General features: G+C 29.6%; 1 protein-coding gene and 1 long non-coding RNA gene across 2 annotated transcripts; both read right to left on the reverse strand.

Annotated features, from left to right (window-relative positions):
• Nucleotides 1-1,553: 1,553 nt before the first annotated feature.
• LOC130890785 (uncharacterized) lies at nucleotides 1,554-2,995 on the reverse strand. Its single transcript, XR_009058786.1, has 3 exons — nucleotides 2,981-2,995; nucleotides 1,892-2,052; nucleotides 1,554-1,702 (listed from the first exon to the last, which is right to left on the reverse strand). It is a non-coding gene; the product is annotated as an uncharacterized LOC130890785 (long non-coding RNA).
• Nucleotides 2,996-8,830: 5,835 nt separating this feature from the next.
• On the reverse strand, nucleotides 8,831-26,159 carry LOC130890784 (guanine nucleotide-binding protein subunit beta-1). The gene is made up of 6 exons (XM_057795107.1): nucleotides 25,878-26,159; nucleotides 23,560-23,646; nucleotides 20,780-20,989; nucleotides 17,723-18,059; nucleotides 17,235-17,546; nucleotides 8,831-10,528 (listed from the first exon to the last, which is right to left on the reverse strand). The coding sequence occupies exons 2-6, from the start codon at nucleotides 23,614-23,616 to the stop codon at nucleotides 10,422-10,424; spliced, it is 1,023 nt and encodes a 340-aa protein (XP_057651090.1). The 5' UTR covers nucleotides 23,617-23,646; nucleotides 25,878-26,159; the 3' UTR covers nucleotides 8,831-10,421.
• Nucleotides 26,160-27,672: the final 1,513 nt, after the last annotated feature.

Raw genomic sequence — 27,672 nt, forward strand, 5'->3', positions numbered from 1 at the left:
TGAATTATTCATTTATTTTTATTATTTTGACAACTTAACAATGAAAAAGTTTTTCAACTTTCTGTAATGTAAAAAATATCACAATCACCATGGTAAATTTTCTTTTTCAATCATTTGTACAATTATTAGTTATTTTACATTCTAATTACAGGAAAAATGTGAGTTTCCATGTTACATTGATAAACAAAAGAAATTAGAGTCTCAAATTTTGATAAATATCTAAAAATTGTACATAATCATTGAAAAAATTTTCTGATGCGAGTTTTTTTTTCGTTGTTTTGCATTTATTGAGAAAATTTATTATGGTGATGGTAATATTTTTTACATTATCAGAAAATAGATATTTCAAGCAATAAAAATCTCACATCTCACATGTTAAGAAATAAATATTTCAAATCAATTGAATTACATTGTATTTTGGACATAGAAAGGTGAGTTTTCACAAAATTTTGTATGCAATCACTTACCTGGTGTAGTCAAGGGACCATCGAGAGATATGTATTTTTGCATGCCAGCCTTTGAGTACACCAGGTAAGCGATTTCTTTTTGGCCATATCAATCTCTATTGATCAAGCTATCAGCAACTTAGGATTTAGTCTTCTTGAACTACCAAGTGTCTAATGTGTAAGTTACTGACAGTTGCCATGCCACCTAAGCAACTCCATTTTCAACCCCCAACCTCTATACGCTTAGGGCTGTCAGTCACCCTTCAAATTATTCTTAACAACGCTCAAACAATAGTATAAGATAAAATTTTCACAACTATACAAAGATCTGCAGAACAAGTCTCTACCTCTCAGTCTATCAGTAGAGAAAGCTTTTAACATCTGTGAGCTTGAAACAAAACTGGGCACTAATGCATCTAAGCATGATCTCACTCAAGTAGTCAACTGAGAAGTGTGAATAGGTTATAACCTGACTTTGCTTATCTCAACACAGTTGGAAATATATTATTTAAAACAGATGCTGCATAATTGCTGCTATAAGATTGATTCCATTTTTTTATCATGTGAATTCATTCAGTTGTAACTAACTCTTTAACAGTCAACCTAAGTAAGATACCATTTTTTTAATGATGAAAATTTTCAACAATAAAAATTGTGATTATTTTTTATTGTAAAAACATGATAAATTAACATTGTATGAATTTTTTGTTGTAGATTATGAAAAAAATATAACAACTCCATTTGATTATTTGGAAAAAAGTTATCAAAAATTATATGTGAATGAGTGCATTTTCATGAAAATTTAAAGCCTTGAAACCAATATGTTTTCATTTTTATTATTCCCATAATTTTTTTTGTAAAAATCGGATGATTTTTCAATTTTCTAGAGCCAAAAAACGAGGGGACTAGGAAAGTATAAAATTACCCTAATTTTTCCTTGTTACTTTGGAAAATATAACTTAATATGTGAATCACAACCAAGAAGGACGATATCTAATCAAAAAAATAGAAACTCACCTTTTGAGAAATAATATGTTTCATTCCATTAGGTTATTTGGCTTTGTAATCGATGTTGTCATAATGATGGAAGATGAAAAAAAGATAATATCTCACACATTATATATATTTGGATTTGAACAAAAACATAAACTTAAAATAAATTTTGCTAAACATTACTTGGCAATAGCTCCATTCCTGCACATTCCTGGGCAATTTTAATGCCCAAAGCAAAAATGCCAATCGATTTCAAAAGTGCCCTAAAACAAATGAATATAAATATAATAAAAAGCAGGTATGATTTTTTTATCATCAAAACGTACTTTCCATTTCATATTATAGCTACATAAAGAAAAATGTTCAAATAATAATGATTAGATATGGTCTCAACTTCACATTGACAGAAAATTATTGGGCACGAAGAAATATAAAATATTATTAATACATACCATTTGAATTCATCTTGATAAATTGCTTTGAAAAAAGATGTAATTCCTCCTTGTTTAACCATATTAATTTCAATAAACCTTAACGCAGTATATTCTCTATAAGAATGAGGTTAGTTAGATGTCATATGTCAATTAATTGGAGTGACTAACAATGTCTCCAACTAAAAAGTGATAAATACCACTACGTCGTAAAAAGTGCAATCTTTTCTATTGAATATTTTAGGATGTCATTAGCCATATTGCGCGGAGACGGAGATGTATATAACTTCATATTTATTGTAACGAAAAAGAACTGGCTGAAATTTATAAAAAATGCCTTTGTTCTGTTCAGTGATAGGATGTTCGTAACGAGCAGAAAAGGATCAACTATAGTTTTCATCAATTCCTGCTATAGTCGCTTTCTAATTACACAATTTTAGCATACAATCGAGCTAATGGTGCGCAATGCTTCAAAGCCACGTTTCAAATTGTCGTTTTTAAGATCTGGACGTTGAGCACAATTACATTTTTCTCTTTCCTATCAAACACCTAATAAATGTTTGGGCTTCATGAGCTTCTAAATTGTGCTTTCAACCCAAACTGTAAAATTGATGTTTTGTGGTCATTAATTTTAAATTCATTTCGATTTATTTAAACTTAAATTTGTGTTTACTTATAACAATATTTTGCTATATTATTGTATTCAGAGACTAATTCTGAATACGCACTCAACTCTTTGCATTCCAGCCTAGTAACTCATAGAGAATACCAACAACTCCAGCAAGAACGTACCCGTGAGGTAGAAGGAAAGTGGCGTCATTGCTATAAAGCAAAACATTTATTTCTTAGATATTTCATGAAGAAATATAACTGAATTTATATAATTAAGGAGAAACATAAATTTTAGGGCTTAAAATTTCTTGAAGTGTGATATCTTCGAAACAATTACCCATCTGCATTCGAGGTTTACAGGGGCAAGTATTACAATATTCAGAGGTTTCGATTCTTTGTTCCTTTTACCGAAAATCTTTTTTTTGTCTATTCGAAATATGTTCAGTCTTGTTTCATGTGTTTAAGTGGAAGGTTTTAATCGATCTTTGCGGAACTTACCTACTAACTGATTGACTAATCTTTAGATGAACTTCAAATGGGAGAATGGTTTTTCGTTCTTGCTTTTTTCACATTTATTTATGGATTTATGGTAGATATCCCCATTGCCCACAAAAAAAATTTTCTTCCATCATCAGAGATTTTCTTAGGAAACAGTATGATGCGAATTTTTAACTTTTCCGTATGGATCCTGCGCTAATTTGGGTTTCTTCATGGGATCAGGTATGCCCTTATGATTGATTTTTATTGTACTTAGTATAGAGTTAACCAAAACGTATATGTGTATGCCCCATTTTATAGACTTATTCAAGTTATAAAACTAATTTTACTTTTGAATTTTATTACCGATTCGTTGACACCTATATCTGGTCCTGGAATAAAATATTCCTTAAATTTTGAATTGATATATTCATAAAATTACTGACCCATTGAATTCGTGTTCTGATATCTGTTTTCTTCTAGTGAACACATTCTAAAACAATGGTATTTTGGTATTTGCACTAGAAGACCAATAATCCTGTACATTTTGAAAAACTATAGTTCCCATATTCAAAAGTACATCTATAAAGGTCCAAAATTTTTCCTTTTCCTTATTTTTCCTGTCACGTTATGTGTGCCACATAGAATTTTTGGAAAGAGTTTTATTTCTCAGTTTTTTCTTGGCGTAACTATTTGTTTCTAACACAATTTCGACCACAAGCTCTTCCGTGAAATACAGCTTAGAAAATTGTAGTGGTTCTTCGATGTTGAGAACTTGTGGTCCTAGTACTTTATTTCCTGTTGAAAAATAGATTTTTTGCAAAGGAATGTCGCTCATCCTGATATTACTCCATTCAAAAGTAGACATAAGGATATAACCAATAAAATGGAAGTGAATATCAACAAATGCAAACAGATGGTAATAAATCGAAAAAAAAACACGGGGAAGAATTAATAGTGAAAGGACAACAGACGAAGTGACCATTTTTGAATATCAGGGAGACGGAAAAATAGAGGTAGCGAACATAAGACAGCCAATCAAATAGAATATGCTCTTAATAAGATAATTTTCTGGGAAAAAAATACTAAACAAAATAAATAAATAAACAAAAAGATACAGAGTAGAATAATAGCAGCGTAGATGAAGCAACTGAGGAAAATAGCAGAGAAAACGAGGATGGATACGATAGGAATGAAGTAATTTTTGAGAAGCTCAAACACGAACCAATAGGAAATGAAATAGTTAAAAGATGTTTAAAATGGTATGGAAACATAAAGAGAGGAATACCACAAAACCTAATAAGAAAAGTGACAGAAGCAAAAAGATCAAAGTAAAAGAATGAAAGGAAGACCTAGGAGAACTTGACTAAAACAAGAAGCACAGGAAGGGAGAACAGCATGAATAGCAAAGGATTGGATAGAGTGGAAAAAAGGAGGGTGAAAATCCCAACACTCTGAGGCTCGAAATAGTAGTTCTAGAGAAAAGAAAAATTAGACTAATAAAAATAATCAGTTAAAATTTGGCATATAATAATTATATAGAAATCCAAGAAATAGACTTACCTCATTTTCCAACAGTGGAACTTTAGGTAGGTACCGAAACTACTCAATATACATCATTGAATTGTTCGTCAGTCTTTCACTAATTTTTTATGTATCTTTGTGAAGATAGTAAGAAAAGGAAAACAACCACTTGTACTCGTACCATAAATGTAGAACTAAGCAACGTGAAAAGACTATCAGATTTGGAGAATTTATCAACTTCCTTATATTTTGGGCGCTACGTATCACGATTTCGATAGGTGTTTACCTTTCAACTTGTTACACGGCTGGTATAGCAGTTGTCCAGCCTTGGAAAAAGGTCTTTCTGAAGCTGTTTAACACAAATAAATGAGAGCAATTTCACAAAATTATAGGTTCTTGTTTTAACTCAGCTACCGGCCTTTTTAAATAAATTTTTAATTCTGTAGTCATATTCGTGTCACGTTAGCACATTCAAATATTATTCTTTTCGTTCACAAGTTTACAATGATCTGTCTATATATCGACATCTTTGCTCCATTTCTGTTATAGAATTCTCTGTCAATTAATTCTTGTCAGTTTGTTCATGCATCTCAACTTCTGATATTAATTCTTTGATACTCCTAATGGTCTTTCAACGGAGGATCCAAGAGTGGCAACTGCAAAGATATTAACGTGTGTTCTGATTGAAGCCAACGTTTTTTGATTTATTCCATCACTTTATTTTTTAATTATCTCCGATTGTGTGCTTTGGTTGAAAACCTGACACTTTTAAAGCAAGTAATCTAGTGAGAGGTATTAATTTACCGCAGGTTAGATATTTTTTACTACAAACTTCACGAGTAGTTGTTTCTATTGGTCGGAAAATTTCACAAATTTGTTTTGCATTCTCGTGTACTGATGTGGCATTTAATAATGTTATTGATTGTTGCAGGGCGCAGTTTTACGTCTCTTCTATCACATTAAACGTTGAGTTCCATCGAGTGGGCACATGTTGGATTAGTTTCAAGTAGGATTCTCGTCTTGATTCATCACTAGCAGCAGCACATTGTTTAAACCATGTTAAAATTGTTTTACAGTAGCTATTAGGTCAGACAAATTAAATGTTTAATTTAAGGTTTTTTTGTGCGACCAAATTTAACATGTGAGCATGCAAGGGTATATGACGATTTCTACCAAATGCAATTTCGACTACTTTAACAATATAGGAGCCAGCATCAGTGACAACTGTCACAATTTTATCACATTCAATATTCCACTCACTACAGGTCTTCAATAATCTGGTATATACTTCACAGTATGAGATTGAGTTAAATCATAAACACCTAATTGTTCCTCCTTAATAGAAAACAGAATAGTTAGTCACTCCCTCAAAACTTCTATTTTGCATTGTGCCTGTCCAAATATCGTGTGACGGTCGTGTGTTTACGTTTTGTTCGTTGTCTCTGTCTGTATTGCTAGTTTTTGCTACGATAGCAATGTTCGATTCGCATACGCAATTGGTAAGAATATTCTAAAATTAAGATGCAATTACCAAATGGAGGTATATTTAAATATTATATGAATTAGAAAACATCAAAGACAAACATAAAACATCTTAAATCCGGAATCGCTGGGAAAGGATTGGTTCCGTATTTTAGATTATACTACATTTGAAAGCATTTATGGTGGCGCCATCTATCATGCCAACGAGAAATCATATCGCATTAAATAATAATGTAAACAGAGGGAGAGGCATGTATAGAATATAATAAAATCGTGTTTAATACTTCACAAAAACACAGTTATAAAATAAAAATATTAAATACTTTATAAACATATTCTTCATGGTATCGTTGTGTATGGTGTCGTCATTTAGTGTGAAATATAGAAGCTAAAAATAACTATACTAACAAATCAGTATAATAGACATTCTGCAATTTGGAAGTCCGGATATACGATGTTCAACTGTATACTCATAAAGACCATAAAGAAATTTAGTTTTACGTTTCCAAATCTTATTGCTTTTAGGTCTCTTCTGTTTCAAAATTACATTACAAAAACATAGCAAAAGGTCTAAGAAATAAGAAATTAAAGAAAAAAAATAGTTCACTGTACTTCATTTCAAAGGTAAAAATATTGGCAAAATAAAGTTTGCAAACATATTTTTAATAGAAAATTATCAATTATATTGAAATAGTGCAGAAAGTATTAAATCATTAACACATTTATGTTTAAATTATTTTATTAGGTACATTACAATATAACATATATGTTGCTATAGTATTCATACACCATACGCTTGTAAATCATTAACAATAAAAAAATGACAATTCTAAACTACATTTTGAAAAAACTGCACAATCACCTATCCGGTAGATATTTCCCAGTTTAGATGTATATTTATATAATGCAACAACAAATCAAAAATATATGCCGTATTCAATGAATATTTAGAATAAAATTTGTGCCTCCAGCTAGTTACTGCCATTAAACAAAGAGCAGTAATAGCTTTACAGAAGTCTAAGACAGCTCAAGGGAAATCAAAATGCTACATCAATGCTTTAAAATTGTGCCCTGAAAAATTGAAATTATAAAAGGCAATGATTTAACAGATTTTTCAGTTATATATTATCTTGTCTGTGGTATTTTCCTATTAATATAAAAACATTCATTCACGACTCAGAGCGGTTCTAACCTCAGAATTTCACTAATAAAAAAAGGAAATTCCAGATTAGGCGGATTAGTGATATACAGAAGAAACGCAAAATCACAAATCATTCTGCTGTTTCCTTTCTTGCTCATCCAAGACTTTACAGGACGAATTTCCTATAAATATTTGGATTACCTGTGCTACACAGGAAAAGTGTTTAACAATTTGACATCATTAACAAAATGTTATCCACGTAAATTTATAGAACAGTGAATGTCCTGCAAAAATATGTTATTACTTGAAAGTTTACAACATACATAGTGCCTTTTATGCTACCGAAAACAATTTTGAGCCCTTAAAATTTGGATGGATATATCTTACTATAGTAGAACAACGATTTAAACGAAAAATGATGTAGCAAACTTAAAAGGTATATGGCTTCTCCAAAATAATCTCTCTCTTACAACCAACATAAAATTTAGCTGGTGGTTGTCATCTAAGTCTGAAATTTCATTGAAGTAGTAGAATTCTATTGTATTGGTGCAAAACTTTCTGCACTAGTAGTTAGAGTGCCCTATTTGTATCACTCTTGACAACTCTGAGAAAAGAATATGACAGTTAAGAGTTTGGGATTAGTAAAAATGTTACATGTTACAACTTGTTCTCATTATTGACCAATATCTTAACAATAACGAATTTTGGCGAACTCAGTGCAAAAATTTCATATGAAATATGGTTGTGTTTAATCTCGCAAACTCGGAAAAGAGTAACTGAATAATTCGATGAGACTGGATCAGTTCAATATGCTAAGCGACGAAAAGTCATTAACCGAGTCTTGAAATATAAACATTCCACCAAGTTCTTTACAGTGTATACCATAATATTTTTGTTTCTCAAAATACAATTAAAGCCTTATTTTCATGGGCAGCAAAAAGAGTTTGTGGAATACATTATAAAACATCAACAAGTGAATGTTTATTTTTTGAACAAAATCATCCATACACATTTTATTCTTGGTGGCTGTGTTATTTGCCTAAATTGACGAATTTAGAGTTAAAGGAACCCATAAGAAGTCAAGCAGCAATCAATACTGGCCTATCGATACCACGATACAATTCTTAATCAAAATTTAATTATTTGAACGTGAAGGTTTATGTTGACAACAAGCCCACAACTATCTGTGCAATATATGAGTGAATAAATGCTGTATTAATGAAATTCAGTCATAATTATGCAGGAAGCTCAGGAAAAATATCGATAAATGCGTGCGTATGTGGCAGAAAAGTAAAGGTATTTGATGATGCACTATAACATGTACAATCTAAAAAATAATAACTGTTTTATATTTAATTCAAATCTTGCGTTAATTTTGAAACTTCCTTTATTATTTATGGGAATATTGAGTGCAAAAATCCTTCTCTTTTAAGATATACTTTCAGATTTTTAAACTTAAAATAATTTTGGAAGTGAAGTTTTCTATTTTAAACACAGTTTTAACCTTGTGAACGAATATATTTTAGTACTATATATATATATATATATATATATATATATATATATATATATATATATATATATATATATATATATATATATATATATAAGAAATAGATAAGTTAAGGGACAACCATAGTACAATAATTGTAAGTAGTTAGTTATCTCCGATTCTTAACATTGTAAGGACATACCTCAGAAGCTTTGATAGAAAAAAAAAATAATTTTTCTATTATTAACGTATTTAATTATTTTTCATACACAGTTACTTAATCTATAATCCCAACATTATGTATTTCATGTAGGTCATTGGAGAATTTTTTTTATAATGCTAATCCTCAAGAGAGGTAGATAGAGAATATTCTAAAGAGAAAAGCTTTTTTAATGGAACTGATAAGTACGAATCACCCATTCATATAAACATTTATAAATGCAGAGTAAATCAAGATATTCAGTAGAAAGATTCATTTGTTCAAAGAGATTCGTGTTCACTAAACCACAGAACAAATTCTAGAATGGTGACGTTTTCTATCTCCGAAACAAAAAAGTATCGTTTATATCATTATTCTTTTGAATTTGTGATATATCCAAAAGTATTATAAAATAAATTGTTATCTGTTGCATAAAGTATTTGTGACTTTGAAGCAGATCTTATTAAACCCTACTCAGTAGTCGTTCAATCATACAATTACTTGTTTCATGCTCTCACTTACATACTCGAATAAATAATTTAAAATAATTATACATTTAGTTTTAAAGGCAATATGCCCCGCGATACGGTATGAAATTTTATAAAAAGACGTTAAAAATATCACGGGAGATATACCATATTATATATACTTGTGCAATCAAAATTTAAAAAAAAATCAAGTGAAATGTAGCTTTAAAAAAATGTTCATACCACTTACATTCAAGCTGAAGCTATATAGTCACGTGGGGGATGATAAAATCTTAAGATTCCTAAGAAACAAGACAAAAACATCATCAGAGGAACATATATGTACAGAATTGCGATGTCATAGAAAAAACACTGAGGTAAATAAAAAAAGTATAGCAAAATGGAACACTGTTCTTTCCAAAAAATTTATAGGCAGTATCTCAAACTATTTGATTCATAATCTGCCTGTTGTTCAACAAAGGAACCACGCCACAATCTACTCGACGATTATTGGTCTTCACATTTATTTGTGACGTTGAGATTATGGCACACTTTCAACATTTGGTTAAAATTTGTAGGACTAGTTTTGTGTTGAATCTGCCATCCGTTTTGTTCTAAAGCAGATTTGTTTTACTTTTTTGTTCTTCATCAAAGGAAGTTTTTACGCAGCTGGCCTTTTTTGGAGAAAGAGTGACCGAGAAACTGGCTCAACTGTATAAAAACAGTTCAGGATAAAGTACGGTACTTTTTAACTAGTTTGGTCATATTTTTGTACTTGGAACTAACCAAAATGAAAAATTGTACGCTATACCAAACAACCAATATCTTCCATTTCTCACCTACATCAACAAGTAACAGAAAAAATACTGATTAACTTAAATGATATTAAATACTATACACAACATACATGGGCTAGCGCCTAAACTTGCAAAAATTTCACGGAAAATAACAACTTATCAACTAAAGAAATACAATCACAAAGCTAGACACATTTATGCTATTAACGGAAATAAGATAATAAAAATGCAATTGATATTGAAAAAATAGAACTATATATATAGTACACTTAAAATAAAAAAAGTTTCGATCTGAATAAATGCAATTTAACGTATATTGTGATGCAGGTGAGAAATTTGATGTTTTTTTGGCATCACTCTCTAATTCCAAATGCGTAGGAAACTGTCCCAAGAACCTGTCCCCACTGCCATTCCATTATCTGTTACTCCTAAACAACTAACGCGATTATCATGACCAGCTAATATTCCTGAAATCAAATACACAATAATTATTATACTCGGAATCACTAAGTTGCATTACATCCACATACAAGTTAAACTAACAGTAAGAAATAGATTGAAGTAATATTTTTTATCAGATTTTACATTCTGTTGAACAAAAACTGTTATATTTGATACGTTTAAGTTCCAAAAGAAAATATAGAGTTGTGAAATATGCTACTAATACTTTATTTTGTAAAAGAGAGACTCTTATACATTCTATAGGCCAATCCAGATAACCCTCATTTTTTACAATTTATTTTTAATAAATTTTTTTGCTTCACCTAGAATAGTGTTTCCCAACCTTTTTTCGTCGTTACAGGTAGAAAAAAGCAATAAAATTTGATAGTATATAAATATTTTTCATATTGAAGAATAATTGTTTATATTAATCATGAAACATTTAAATAAAACATTAATAAGATTAAAATGATGGCTGTAAAAGATGAAAACTAGATAAATTTATCAAACTCGTTCTTATGTTTCACATTTAGAAAAACTTTTTATGGGATATTTCGTCGCTGTAGGTGCAATATTTTCGATTTTCTGTTTATTGGTGCTGAATGTGGCAAATTATGACCAATATCTGCTGGTAAAACATCTTATGTCATCAGCTGATTAGTATAGTATAGTTTCAAAAAGGTGTATGTTTTTCATCTGATTTTTGTTATTGCAAATAGTCTTATGTTTGTGTTGATTTAAGTACTGGGAGACCACAATTCAAGAACATCAATAAATTAGAAAGATCAGTCCAAAAAAGTGTAGCCGTTGTTGAGGCTGACATAAGAGCACCTTTGGAAGAAGTAACTGAGGACAATTTCAATGTAGTAGAAGCCTCGGTTCCTGCTAAAAGAAAGGGAAAGAGAGGTGAAGACATTGATCCAAATCAGTAGGCAAGGAATTCAAATGCAGCTAAAAGAAGGAGAGGGGATAAATATTTAGGACTAAAAAAACAAGAGAATGGTAAGTATGAACATGCAGTTGAAAAAGACAGAAAGTTAAAAGAGCGGTGTACTTGTAAAAATGTAAAGATGTTTGATTGTGTAAAAGTAATGGACCCAGAAAGAGAAATACTCTTCAAAAACTTTTGGAAGGGGGTTGAAAGTTGGGAAGCAAAGAAAGCTACAATTGTTGGTCTGGTAAACAAATCCAAACCAGATTTTCGGCGTGGGAGTACTTATATTGAAAATGCTCGCAAAAATATATCTTTTAAATATCATCTTAAAGTGGGAGATAAAAGAATAAGGCTATGTAAAAAAATGTTTCTAAGCACTTTCTCTCTTGTTGAAAAAGCTGTTAGAAGCTTGGGTTATGAAAGCAACCCTGGGCAACCCCCTATCTCAAGAAGATAACAATATTGATAATTCAAAATCTGTTACAGGTTCCAAAGTTCAGATAAAATTATCTAAAATGGAAACTCGCTACTGTTGTGCCAACACAACTAAAAAATACTTAGAACCAAGGTGGGAAAGCAAATCACAATTGTTCAGAGAATATGAACGAATTTGCCATGAAAAAAATGTCCAGCCAGGATCGAGGGCTCTCTTTCACACAGTATTTGAATCAATGATCATAGGATTTTTCTTCCTAAGAAAGATCAATGTGAAACATGTTTAAAATACCGCTTGGGAAAAGTTGATGTCCAGATATAAAAGCATCCACATTGTACTATGAGACAAAATTGAAGTGGTGAGTGATGTATTCGCTTCAATGTTGGTGCGCTTTTTGACAAAAAATTAGAAAAGAAGCCGTATATCAATGAAATAATAATGTGGGGTGATATTTGTACTTACCAAAATAAGTGTGAAACTGTTGCTTCTCTATTTTGGAATAAATATTAATGTTACTGTGTATAAAAAATACTTGGAGGTAGGACATACCCAAAAGGAGGTTGACTAGATGCACAGTATAATTGAAAGAAAGCTTGCAAAGCAAGAACATTATGTTCCTGCAGACTTTGTAAGAGCTATGAGGATCAAGCCAAATCCATATACTGTTGAAAGTTTAAACTACAAAGACTTTTTTAACTACAGTGATGGATACTATAAAAGTATACGCCTTGGGTCAAATCAGGAGATCCTTACGTTACCGATTTGAGACGTCTTAAGTATGCTACAGATGGTTACATTTATTACAATTACAAAATAGACCTACAAGAGTGGACAGAGCTGCCTAAAAGACCAAAACCAATATCTGAAGTGTTCAACAAAATCAAACCTCTCTATGCTCAACCTCTAGCAATTAATGAGAAGAAATTTAAAGACCTACAGGAATTGAAGATCTGCCTTGAAGAAGACTACCCCTCGTTTTATGACAATTTACGACACAGTTAAAAAATGTCATTTTCCAAAGACAATATCATGATTTATTCATCCCTACCAATTACAACATTTTTATTTTTATTTGCAAATTGTAAAGGAAACACAGTTACAAGTCTGTTCTGTACAAGTGGAAAGTTATTTTTTATGAAAACATGTTTTAAGGAAACTCATTATAAACATTATTTGCTACCTAACTGTAACAGTCACTGTTTTGTTCATTAAATTTCTCTCATGAATAGTCATATGTCTAGTGAATTCTTAAAATATAAAATACAAAAGATCTTAAGTTTAAAGGTGAAAGGTAGTATGTGAAAAAGTGTCTATATATTTAGTTGAAAAACGTCGTATGTATTTGGAAATCACTGAATTATTATGTTATTCATTTCAAACTCCTCCCATGTGTTTTTATGTTTAAAAAGCAGTTAAATAATTAGTAGTATACTGTTGCTTGACTTTTGGAGATATGACATTTTGCACTTACTGCGACGATTTGTGGCTGTTTGATAGAAGAAAGCAATTCAAAGTTATGCTCAATATACGACAATTTCAGTCTGCAATTAACCTGTTTCTGTATTTATCTCTCAGATAAGTATATCTTGATAATCCTTTCTCACATAGATATGTAGTGCAAAATGGTAATAGAGCTTCAATGATTTTTTTTGACAGAACAGGATATTCATTTTGTGAACTGTGCTAAAAGTCAATTAAAGACTGATCTTTAAAAGTTCCTTGAATGGATTACATATCCAGTTGTTTAAGATGAATATTGCATCTGTTTGGAAAATAGTCATCGAAAGTTAATCGAAGATAGTTCAGATTTTAACATATACTCCTTTTAATTTTGTCATCACGTTTAATTGAATTTTCTGATAAAAAAGTGCTGACAGAATCGAAATATCTATACTCATTCATCTGCAGGCATTTGATGCAAAAATTGATTTTTTTCAACATAGCTTCAATTCTATTATGTACACTGAAAATGGTGACACCCTCGCCTTAGAAAGACATATTTAATTCATTCAGTTTACAAAAAATGTCAGCTAAATACGCAAGCTTTTGCAGCCAAAGAACATCGGATATACCAGAAGACAAATAAAATGGATGATCAATAAAAAATACTTGAACATTGGACTTCAATTGAAACAAACGCGTCGAAACTTTACTACGGGAAAGCCATCTAACTTCTGTGTGAAGTAGTAAAGAAACGTTCACTAAACACTTAAAGATACCTTTGCAGGAATACGCTTACATATGAATGAATACAACAATGATTCCATTTAATTTTCTCCAGTTGTGTAGGTTTTCAAAGGTTTTGCAAATAGTACATCTTCTTGGACAATATTTGTGAAAACAAAAAATATCTAATGTAGACAAGCAAGACTGCAGCATTTGTTACATCCATCGATTCGTCAATTTGAATTGCAAAATAATTCAATTTAGTTCTTTTTAGAAGTCATTAATTTTATGAGACACCGTGTTTGATAATGGAGCCATCTCAATTTTGTTTGCTGCCTTTTCTCCAAGCATACATTTGGCGATATCTTTTGCACATGGTCCAATTGACTTTTCTGCTATTTTATGAGCTTGTCCAGATCTTGCAATTCTATACTTATGAAATTATGCTTCAAGGGCCATTTTACTATCTTTATTTGAAATCAATAAAAAAGAAATGCCACACTTTTTGATATCTTCTAATTTTCTTTTAAAATATTCAAGAGATTTAACTTTGTGTGTTGGATGTTTTGTTTCAATATGTCTACGAAGAAGTGATGGTTTTAAACTGCTGTTGGCAGGAACTTCTTTACATATAACTAGGGTTCACGCCAGCATGACGGACGACATAGCTACAATTGTCGCCAAATCATCAAGAAATGTCGCCAAAATCATACACATCGACGACAAATTTGTCGCCCAAAATATTTTTAAAAAAACCTATGTTTTATATTTAATGTGCTGTTTTTGCATAAAAGAATTTATATATGCCGTAAAAATATGTATAAAAGTGTGTGTAGCATGCATATGTTAATTTTTTTACTTTTGTCTACCACGTTATATTTTTGGACCACTAGATCATAACTTAGGTGGTCCTTTTGGACCACTAAATTTTCATTGCTGGTGTGAACCCTACATATAACACAAAGTGGTTTGTGTTCCAACTCATCCCTAATGTAATGAAAACCCAATTGTAGATATTTGATGTCATATTTTCGCCTTTTTCCTTTTCTATAATCATTTCCTTTATTTTTCGTCTGGTGAAACGGTACTTCACTACAGCTTTCAGTACTATCATCTTAATTATGATGTCTCATTTCTAAATGACCCATTTTTAACCATCAATCCATAATACAAATAAGCTATAATAATTATTCAAACATCTACACTAGAGTTTGACAATGACAGTATCACTATCACTCAAGCTTTACAAATGTTAAACTTACATATGCAATAAGTTATAATATAAAAAAAGTTAAATGTTTGTAAAAAGAGAATAGTACTTGATTACCTATATAAGAGGAATAAATTATAATGTATAGTATAAAATTTTCATCATCATTTGATATTAATGAAGTAATTTTGAAAAACAAATAAGGAAAAAAAAATTATTATAGATATCTTAACAAACAAGCAGCTAACAATCTGTTTTATAGTGGGCGTGTTCTTTAATTTTTGTTTTTTTTTGGATAGGAAAACATATTTATTCTGTTTCTTAACAAGCTGGCACTCCTTTATGTATACAATATACTTATGAGAATAGGAAAATAAAAAAATCCTTATCATTATTGTATTTGAATAAATATATGATTTATTGGTGTGAACTAGTACTAGGAAAATGATTATGATTACAATACAATTATACTTATCAGTAATATTTTATACAATGAATAACTTTTTACTTTCATCCAATTAAAAAACTCTAGATTATTTCCTATTATTTTTAAGAATTAACTGATTCGTTATTTGATTAAATTAATAACTCAATTATTCCAAAATGTGATTAAACAGTATGTCAAATCTTGAGTTAATAAATAAAAATTAGAGAAAAAAGTTATCATGTATTTACTATCAAACAACTTATAAAGCTGTTCGCCGAGATCCAGATGCATTATTTGGATTTTTGATATGGAGAAATCTTTGACATAGTACCGAGGGCAAAAATATGAGAATGTTTGGAAAAAAATGTGAACCATGATATTGGCAAACACTTAATTTCAGAGGCTTTTCTAAGCACAGAAGTAAAAAAAGGAGGTGGCTTGGTCCAATGCATTTCAACATATTTATTGATGATATAATAAATACCTGTTCATCTAACTCAAAGAAAGTGTGTGTTGAATACAAAAACCTGCAAATAATGAATATATCTGAGGAAGCATATGCTGATACACAGCATATATACACAGTAAACATCCAAGATCTTCAGAAAAACTTAAGACATCTGGAACAACACACTAAAGCAGTTCGGTATGAGAACAAATGTAGAAAAGACTGCAGTAATGATATTCACACAAGAAACAATAAACATAAATAGAAGGACATAGAATAAAACCAGTGAGCACTTTTAAATACCTTGGAGCTGAAATAGAAAATCCAGGCAATGAAGATGCAGAGATTTCAGAGAGAATTAAAAATGCCTTAAACACTTTTTACAGCATAAAGAACTGTTGGATAAATAAAAAAAAGTTCCCAAGAAATACAAAATTACAGTTGTGAAACATGGATTCTCACAATACAGAAAAAAGTGCATTGCAAGCTGCAGAGATAAATATTTCAGAAGTTTGAGAGGTGTTACAAAAAATGACCAAATACGACAAAATCTGGAAATTATGACGCTGTTGAAATTCATTGAGCAAAGACTGTTAAGTTGGTGGGATCATTTATAAAGAATGGAAGATTGGAGTCCAGTGAAGAAAGTGTGCCAAGCAAAATTAGGCTATATATATATATATATATATATATATATATATATATATATATATATTTCCAAGCATTTCATATATATATATATATATATATATATTTCCAAGCATTTCATATATATATATATATATATATATATATATATATATATATATATATATATGAAATGCTTGGAAATATATCGTAAGTATGTGTGATAGATATTAATAATTAATTAAGATCAAGAGGCATACATCAGCAAAAGGAAAAATGCAAGTTTTGAAGGGGAGGGTGAATAGTAACACAATGAAATATCACTTAGTTCAATTTATAAATATTTTCATTTTCATATAATTATGAAAGTAAAAAAGGTTTACTAAAATAAAAGAAATTACAAGAGAAAAAATTCAAATTATAGGCCATTTTATTTACCTATTATGTCAATAATAATGAATGAAAATGAAATAGAAGAACTTACCTGCTCTTTCTGTTTTCATAGAGTCCCATACATTACAATTGAAATCGTCATATCCAGCAAGCAATAATCTACCAGATTTGCTAAATGCGACGCTAGTAATACCACAAATAATGTTATCATGGCTATACATGGCCAATTCTTGGTCTGCTCTAATGTCGAACAATCTGCATGTAGCATCATCGCTCCCAGTAGCAAAGGCGAAACCATTGGGGAAAAACGTAACGGCGTTGATGTCGGATTCGTGGCCTGGAAATGTCTGTTTGCAAAGACCTTCTCGAATATCCCAAAGTTTTGCTGAAGCGTCACATGCCCCTGAAATAAAAGTTGATGAAATATATATATATATATATATATATATATATATATATATATATATATATATATATATATATATATATATATATATTGTAGGAGATGATAGATTCCCAATTTATTATTATTTATAAAACATGTGATAAAAAGTGTTAGTCAGCTAAAAAATTACTAACCTGATACAAATGTGCGCATATCTGGAGACAAAGATAGAGACATAACATCCCCCGTATGTCCTAAGAATGAAGTGACTTGTTGCCCAGTTTCAATATCCCAAAGCGCACAAGACATATCTCCCGAGCTAGTAACTATCTGGTTATCATCTAAGAAACGGCAGCAAGAAAGATAACCTGTATGGCCAGGCAATTCTCGGCTTACTCGCACATTGCCTTCTCTAGTCTTTAGGCTATAGATAGAGCATATATTATCTAAACCACCACAAGCAACAAAGTTGCCAGATGGTGCATAAGCACAAGTCATCACCCATGATGATCTAAGGGGGATTGCATGTACCTGAAAATGGATTGAGTTTTATATTTCACTTAATTTCGATTAATAATTTATCAAACAGCAAAGATAAATTTGACCTAGGGATACAATCAAAACATTCTACTATCAGTTTATAGACTTAAATGGTTTCTTATCTAATATTTACTTATCACGACATTCAGTAAAAATATAACTTCTGATATTTTTCTGTAGAATGAAATCATAAGGAGCCAAAATTAACTTTTAAATGTAGACTATTAGATTTTAAGTTGCTAGATTTGACTCGTTTGTAGGAAAAAAATTTAGGTTTTAATTTACGTTGTTTTATGACAAAATATTACTGAAGAATAGACTTCTGGGGCTTTGATTTAAAAGATATGATTACAATTTAATTTCCGAAATGATTTTTTTATTTTAATAGTACACTTTGTTTGTTCTTAAGATGTACGGGGGCATGAGAAGAGACGAATTTATAGTATCTCTAGTTCCAAATTCAACTGAAACTAATTGTGGATCACTTTCCACCAGAATTTCCTCCTCAATTTCAGTATTAATGGAAATAAATAATTTAAATACTAATAATGATGCTCTAGAACGAAATAAAATCAATAGAATGAGGGAAAGAGAAAATTATTGCGTTGAACTGAATTAAGAAAGTTATTGATGGAATTACCAAAAATGGAGTCTCACTATTGTCTCTTTTCTTAAAAACTTTTCATGAAAAGTTTGCTTTAAATAATCTAGGATTATATTCTCCAAAAAAGGATCAATGTGACCTTTATGTCTCATATAATTATATTATTTATTATACAATCCACACGTTGCTAAAAAAAATAGAGCACGCGATGGAAAGTCTTTAGACAAAAGTAATGACCGGCTTATTTTCACAATGAATCTTACTTCTTTGTCCAATGCTTAAGGCATCAAAAATTGATTACAACAAAAAATTGATGGTCCACAACTTTACCTTGTATAATTTGATAACAAATGATGCATATTCCTTTTTATAGTACAAAGATGAAGGAAAAGTGACTCAAATGAATTTGCAACAATTTTGTACAATTTCATCAAATTCAATGTATCAGAAGGGAAAGAAATTATTCTGTAGTGATGGATGCGTCGCGCAAAATAAAAACGTAACTACTGAATCTATCTATAAACAAGGGCATAGTTATTACTCAGAAGTACTTGGTAAGTGGCACACACAGATAGAATGAATTCAACAATTGAGCGGAAAATCCGTAATAGAAAAATTTATTCGCCTGCTGGGTATATTGCTGCTTGTAAATCGTCTCGCTTAAATCCTCGAGCCTATCAAGTTGAATATTTAAATCTTTTCGGCACCAAAATACCACACTTCCATTCATCCTGGATCTAAAACAGGAGATCCTCATTTGTGTGACGTATAGTACAGACCTGATAAAAAATTATACTACAAACTGAATTTTGATGACAATTGGGTAGTATTGGAAAAAAGACTAAGTCGAAAAAGTCAAGAAGTTGGTGCTATACCTCTTTATCAAAATCCCCTGCCGATTAAAAAAAGTAAATATGACCATTTACAACAACTGAATGAAGTAATACCTGCAGACTATCATCTTATTCCTGACACCCTGCCGTTTGAAGAAGATTAATTTTTCAAAGTGTTTTATATTATCATTTTATATATTTATTCTTTTTATTAATATTGAATGTAGTCAGAATTGAAAACAAATAAAACCTACTCTCTAGAATGTTTTGTTATTTTGGTTCAAAACCTTGTATGTCTGGCTATAAAGTTTATAATTATATATTTTTTAGTAGAAATTATTGTAAACAAGTCATAACCAACTGTAATTATTGGTTAATGAAAGATCAGTTTACATAATTGGTGTATGGAACTTCATACAGGTTTGTCATTCCTCCTGGAAAATTAGTCAAAACTGATTTGAAAGTAAGCGGACGATATACTCAAACTTCTTTCCAGTTTTAAACTTGAATTCTTTCAGTTAATAAATGTATATGAAACAATTTTTAATTATTTTATATATATATATATATATATATATATATATATATATATATATATACATATATATTTAATAATAATAATAATATTTACATATAAATGTAAATCTTGTATAATTTTAATAAAATTTATTTGTTTGAAACCCAGATACTGACTCACACTTACTTTTTATGTCACACTAATGTGTCATATTATACAATCTAACATATCTTGATAACCCAATCCACTTTCAATCCCAGAAGGCATTTACTTAGTTATGAAAACGTTCATTAGACATTGTACTTGCCTCAAAGCAGTAGTTGTTAACAATATGTTCATTATGAATATCAAAATTCCAGATATTCCAACTTATTAATAATTTTTGCTCGAACTTTTCAAAAGACACAAATAATACTATTTTGAAATCGATGATCTTAATCTTTTGGGATTAGTTGAAAAGTTCTTGGTACATAAATTCACATAAATAGTTTTACTTTCGAAGATGAAAATAATACAAAATATGAATAGCAAAAGTGGAAAGATTGGATATTCAAAATCAGAAGCACTAATTAAATATACAATACTGTTTGTAGAAAAACCTTGATTGAATATGAAACAAAAAATAGCACACAAGAAAAAAAGTAAGACAAACTAATCAAAGGACAAATTGAAAATTGCTGATTTTGAAAAAAAAATTACAGTAATGTCGCTACCAATAGTATCTGTGTACAAAGAGTTGGTGTATTTGAAAACAAACCTTATTTGTGGTGTGACTGTCCCATACAATAAGTTTACCATCCTGTGATGCGGAAACAAGATTTCTCGAGTCTGAACCCCAATGCATAGCATAAATCTTTGCCAAATGGCCTCTGAGAGTGCGCCTAGTTCGCATCTGCACCCGACCAATTGGTTCAAGACTGGCAGTTGCCTGCACCAGTGATGTGTCACAAGCCGCTTTGCGGGCATCCTTTGAAAAAAATAAAGAAATTATTATAGGTTGATTAATAATTTAAACTATTTTTCAAAATATTTATTATGGAAATTCTTCAATTTTCATAGGATTTTTTTTTATTAGCTTATGTTTTCTTATTATTTTTAATTAAAATATTTATATTCACACTTAGCACTCTAGGTTATTTTTCTATTCCAATGGAATTATTTGCAAAGGAATGCATGAAAATATTAAGCTGAAGGTCATATCATTGTAACATGAACTTAGTTATAAACATTTTTCTATGCTTTTGTTATTTTTAATAGTAGATATACAATTTTTTACAAGTAAATTAATAAAAGTAAATGATAAAATAAAAAAAAACAAATAAAAACGGTGGTTAGATTTCCAGACAGTTGAAGAAAGTCGAAATCACTGGTGATTGAAATACATTCATTATTAGCTTTAAGTTATTAATATTAATTGTGAAATATACCAAAGTTTCTCAGATGTTAAAATGCATTTGAAGTTCTCTAAAGTATCATAGAATAGATAAATCCAAACAGTTTTTTCTATTTAATTTTGTTGAAGAGTTGTGAACAACAGCATCTTATTTCTTATGATTATACAAACCTCACAACTTTGCTGTTGCTTGTTGTTGCGAGTTGCATTTTAATAAAATAGGGTACTCTTATTAATTAGCTTATTATTAAAAAAACTCTTCATTTTCTTTCAAAGTTATAAAAGTAAATTGAGAAAAATAACGCTCTAGACTTTAATCATACATTTTCAAGAATTTCATTACTTAGGTCTTATGATATTTGCTATATTTAACAGAACTGACATCTAAGCACAAACAATATTTAGAATTTTGTATATTATTTATATGTTACACATGTTACATATTACAATTGTTGATCTATGAATCTATGAATTATATAAATATATTCCTAGAGCTTCCTATTTTTGTGAATATTAGGGCATATAACCTGCATAATAATTGAAATTTGTGATAAAAATGTATAATAGTTAACTTTTTCTGTAATAAAAAAACTTAGAAATGTAAGGACTAAATTTAACTTTATTCCTTTTTTCAGTTGCCAAATCGATTAACTCCACCAGTCACATAAAAACTGTAACATTACTGATGATTGTTTGTTGGCTATTCTTTCTTATTAATTTTATATACCATTAGTTGAAAGCTATATCTGCATTTATGCATTCTAGATTATATTCATATTATCAGAGGAATTTTTAAAAACAATATACACATCATCACGTTTTTTAAGGAGTTAATCAATGTGTGCACTGAGCAGCCATATATATATATATATATATATATATATATATATATATATATATATATATACATATATACACGAAACTGCTAATTTGAGATATGAATCTTTAAAATTGTTTGTATTTATGGAATGAGTAATAAATTCGCACTGTTTGATTAATTTGGTAAATTATTTCACTACTATGAAGACAGTACCCACACCATAGATTGAAATGATGCTGAGATAAACCGAAACTCCAATAGTTACCTAAAAACACTATCTTAGCCGATTACTTCGCAGTTAATGGATTATGGAAATTGCTATAAGATAATTTTAAATAAATTTACTTAAATCAGACGATCTCTTAGAAAACAGTAATTATATAGGAATATTTAAACCTAACCTAGATACTTAAATCAAATTTTGGACATCTGTAATAAAGAAATTTTGAAAAACAAATTTTTCTGAATAAATTTATATTACCTTTGCAGTATATGTCAATATCTCAATATAATGAAATGAAATAATGACAAGGTTGATTTTTCAAAAAAATGTATTATTAAACATAGCACAATGTGTTTCAGTTCCTGTAATTACATTTGATATTCATATTATCATACACAAATTCATATTCAGTATGTCAATTACTATTTTGTCAGTCAGTGACTGAATTAAAAATAATTAACCCACCTGTGTTGTTTTTTTTCGATGTTTTACAAAGGTACACTAAATTATATGTTAAAATCTGACTAGGCCAGTTCCATAAAATATGTTTCCAGACAGTTATTCTTAATTAAAACCATTAGTGCTTAGCTGCATTTAATATAATTAGTGCAATATTTTTCAGTGCCAAAACGTTTTAAACTAGATGTAATTGTTGAATGATGAACTGTTCTTCCTTCTCCCCTTAAAAGCCTTCTCTACTGAGTTTGGCTGCTTGAAGGATGAGGGAGTTGCTTGGATATCTTTTTTCTGCCTATGATTTCAATAGCATTGAGCTTTTAATAGTCATTGTTTCAAATGTGTTAACAACTAGGGACCTTAACCTCGTTAACAGTGATAACATAAGATCTTTTGCATATTGAAAAAATCTGTCCTGAATATATCAAACAATAAAAATACTATTGCTGACATTATAAGATTAAAAACAACATGAGCAATCAGTTTTACCCATGAACAAAAACTATCAAATAAACACAATATATATGGTACTAAGTAATAATAAAACATGGAGGTGCGATAAATAGAATGTATATTAACAAATCTATTTCTTCTGGAGTAGGTTAGAGTTTGAATTTGAATATAAAATTAAGCCATCTAACTTACTCTGATTGCATTTTTAAGAGTTTCAGCTTCTTGCCTAAGAGAATCCAATTCGTTCATACTGTTTGACACTAAACAAGTTTATTCCTCCTGGAAAACAAAACAAGTTTATATAACAGCTGAAAAGTGTAAAAAATACATAACTTAGGAAAACTGTTGATTATTTTGCACAATTTTTGTTTAAATTAAATTAGCAAATTAATGTTACATAAATATCTTTATTTAGTCCATTCTTCAAATCATCAATAAATATTATCATGAATAGTTTAAAATATGGAATATTTTCTCCATTCAATGCCATTTTATTATAATTTAAACAGTATTACAAGGTCACCCTAGATAAAGGGAGATAACATCATTATGTTAAAATTAATACCCTGTAGTGTAAAATAGTTAACATAATATTTAACATTAAAAGCTACCCAAACATTTTACAGGGTACAAAATCCAAATATACATATTATTGTAGCACATTGAGCTGATAATAATGATTATTTACATACAAATATATCATGATTATTATATTTATAGCAACTACTTAGTTATTTTCCAGTTATTAAGTGGCTTCCTTCTGACAAGGCTACTATTTTCTCTTTCAACTACATATTTATCAAATTCTTTATTATACTAGGATATTGAACAATTTCATTTTGGAATTTTGAATGTAAACATTTCATATATTTGAATAATCTCTCTATAAGCCACTTCCTGTAAGTATATTTTGGTTACTCACTGCATGAGCTATATTCTGTTTAAATATCCTTTCAAAATGTTAATTACTTGTTTCTTTTTTTTCTTATATATCCTTCTTAAGTTTATAAAGTCATCAATGTATGGAATAAAAAGATAATTTGTAATGGATTATAGATACACTTTGCAAGATAAACCACAGAATTCATTTAATGTTATCTTATTTAAAATTACCAATTTAACAATATTTTCAGCATGAAATAAATATAAATTTTCTAATAAAGTAAAGATGCATCATGAGACATTTAAAAAGTTTCAACTCCATTAGGATGTGGATGTTCAAATTGTATAACTCAAATTTCCTCTGAAATGTCCTTGAGATAAGGAAAAAAACAATTGTCAATTCTTAATAATAGGATGTTGATCAATCAGTCAAAGTTCTATGACCTGGGGAACAATATAATTGCACTATAGAAAGTATGATAAAGTAATTGGGTTCGATACTTAATGTTATTCATATGACAAGGAATAATTTATTAATCATAAATAAGTAAAAAAAAATAATTTTACTGTTATTTACGATATGGTTTGATGAAGAGTTAATATTATTTTAATATCAAAATTCGGATAAAAATAATTCACCTGAGTAAGAAAAAACGTTTTCTCTACTTTTCATCAGCAATCAACATGCAGAAAAAAGGGGAATAGCAGTTTCTTGAAATGAGGTCAGTATATTAAAAATACTTTGGTAGATGAAAATTTCAGAATTGCTATAAATTAAAATGCACCATTCTCCTTATGAATTTGTTTTTGATAGGATTTAGTATAATAGTATTATTTTACAATCATACACAATATTTTTCACTTCAAAAACAAGTAATCTTATTAATTTATACACAAGTAATACCAAATATTTTTAAACCATAATTTAAAACAATAAACTGAATCAACAAATAATCATCTTAGTAGAGTCGATTCTGTTCCAGTATTGTAAAAAAAATTGATTTGACCACAATTAAAATACTAGAAATAACGATGTTTCAATGGTTTTACAAACCAAAAAAGGTCAATATTTCAGAGCTTCATAAAAAATACTTGCAACTGTTATTTTTTCGTGGAATCTTATTGAACTTTCAAACATTTTATCATTACCAACATGATAAGTGATTAATAACTATCAGAAATGATATCTCTAAGTAAATAGAGTAGTAGCACAAGAATAGTCGAATATGGAAAAATAAAATAAATTTTACAGAATTTTGAAAAAATCTCATTGTGAATTTAGTTACAAAGATGATATTTGAACTTCCCGCCGCCAAATTATTAAGAATTGCTTTGGACACACCTACAACTGAATTTGATGTTATAAACATTGGGGTGATATCTTAACTTCACGAACATGGTTTATATTATTATGTAATAAACCAGCATTGATTTTGGAAAACAAAATTTCGATATGTAAAGCTACTTGAAAAGCAAACAGGATTTGAAATAATAATTTGACAGCCGCCATGACAGTCCCTGCACCTGCTATTAGACTTTTATTTCCATATTAAGATCTGCTGCCGAAAATTACACACAAGCTTACTAATCGTAAACCTACTAGATAACCAAGTAATTGTAGAACTTACTTTCCAAAGTTCTACACCGTCCTACGCCAATCACCTATATAACTATCCAATAATGCTCGGAAAATCACAACCACATCGGTTTACATGCATAGAAAATATATTGTCCACTCCTAATATTCATGTAGAATTTGTTTTTTAAGGTCTCATAGATAATAACGCATAACACGCACAATTTGTACACTAATATTCCAATTATCACTGAATTTTTCGCCACTATCTTTCCTTGGGCGCGGTGAATACGACCGGTACCGTCCCTTCTCGTCTATCTATCGTAACGATTATGGACCCGATTCGTGACGTCAGTCCTTCCATCTTGCGCATCAAGTGCCATCTTCAGGAGATAGATAAAAGTTGATATTGATTTAGAGAATCGTTATCTATACTGTATATTCCACCACAGAAATCTTCTTATTTTCAAGTTTACAATACAATTATTCAAAAATTTATTTTAAGCGATGTTAACCAATACTTCGAACCGTGAGCATGCAAGTTATCAAAATTATAAAAATACATTCATGTAGTGCTCAATTTGCACTAATATGATATCTATTTTAAGAAATTTGCAATTCGATAATTTTTACGCAAAAAAATCACAAAGTTTGTAGATTTTCAAAATGCAATAACATCCAAAATAACGAACTTTGAAGATTCTTTTCAATACCGAAAATCTGAAATTTCATTGTTTGAATTTACACCGTTGAAAAAATGCAATAATTAATAACGATTTTTTCATAGATAGGAGCTTTTTTTCCTTTCAATGTGGCAATTTTCAATTTTACTTAAAAAATATTAATGAATGTACGTGGTAAGAAGTAAAATAATTCATTCAATACTAATCGATTGAACTTGATGTAATAAATTTATTTCACATTTTGAAAGTGTTAAATTTTTTTTGAAAAATAATAATAAAGTTGGCTTCATCATGTTTAATTGTTTGGATATGTGAAATTGAATGTTACCATTAGTTTTCCCCCTTTGAAATTTTCGCATAGGTAGGTTTCTACTTAATTTGGTAAATTAATCTTTCGCATTACAGTAAACCGTTTGGGTGTTCACAAACTGAAATTATAAATCTGGTTTTTCTCAGCATCTTAGCTGTAGAGGTTTCTAAGTATTGAGTCTTAAACATATTTAAAACATTTACATGGAAAATGGAAGGATAATATGCAAATACTAACAAAATTCATATGCTACACAAAATAATTAGAAAGCAAGGGAATATAATAGCCAATAAAACACGAAATGGTGACTGTTGGGATTATGGATTAGGTAACGGTGTATTCATGAAAAAAAAAAAAAACTAAATACTTTAACCATTGGAGGATTATTTTATTTCTATTAGAGTTTCGGAGGTATGTCCTTACAATGTTGAGGATCATTTAGTAATTGCTTATTCCTTATTTCATTAAATTCATTTTTTCCTATAAGGCCCCATCGCTGATGCCATACTTTGTAATTAGATACATTATTTGAATAAAATAAATTTTCTACTTACAGAAAATTCAAGAGTAAATAGATTGTTATTTGGCTTACCAGTCATTACCATCTCACCATTGTGGTTTACTTTCACTTCAGATTAATTGAAGTTTACCGAGTATCCTGCTTGTTGCATCTTGTACACTGGTAACAATTATTTTGGTACATCAGGACTGTACAGTACATTCTCGGTTGTCCCTTGAACTCCTATATTGCTCGTCAGTACGATGGTTCCCATCTTAGCTGCTTTAATGAACGCTCCAACCTTTGCAATAGAAATTTTGATGGATGTCTCCAGGTCATAAAAGGTGTCAGCTTG

The sequence above is a fragment of the Diorhabda carinulata genome, chromosome 2, assembly GCF_026250575.1.
Source record: "Diorhabda carinulata isolate Delta chromosome 2, icDioCari1.1, whole genome shotgun sequence".
Classification (NCBI taxonomy): Eukaryota; Metazoa; Arthropoda; class Insecta; order Coleoptera; family Chrysomelidae; genus Diorhabda; species Diorhabda carinulata.

What these genes read in the sequence shown, in the direction of transcription:
- LOC130890784 (XM_057795107.1), bottom strand. Translation starts at nt 23,616, where the DNA reads ATGAACGAATTGGATTCTCTTAGGCAAGAAGCTGAAACTCTTAAAAAT. An exon ending in CTCTTAAAAATGCAATCAGA is followed by an intron (nt 20,990 to 23,559) that starts GTAAGTTAGATG and finishes TTTTTTTCAAAG; the next exon opens with GATGCCCGCAAAGCGGCTTG. An exon ending in TATGCGCACATTTGTATCAG is followed by an intron (nt 17,547 to 17,722) that starts GTTAGTAATTTT and finishes CTTTTATTTCAG; the next exon opens with GGGCATGTGACGCTTCAGCA.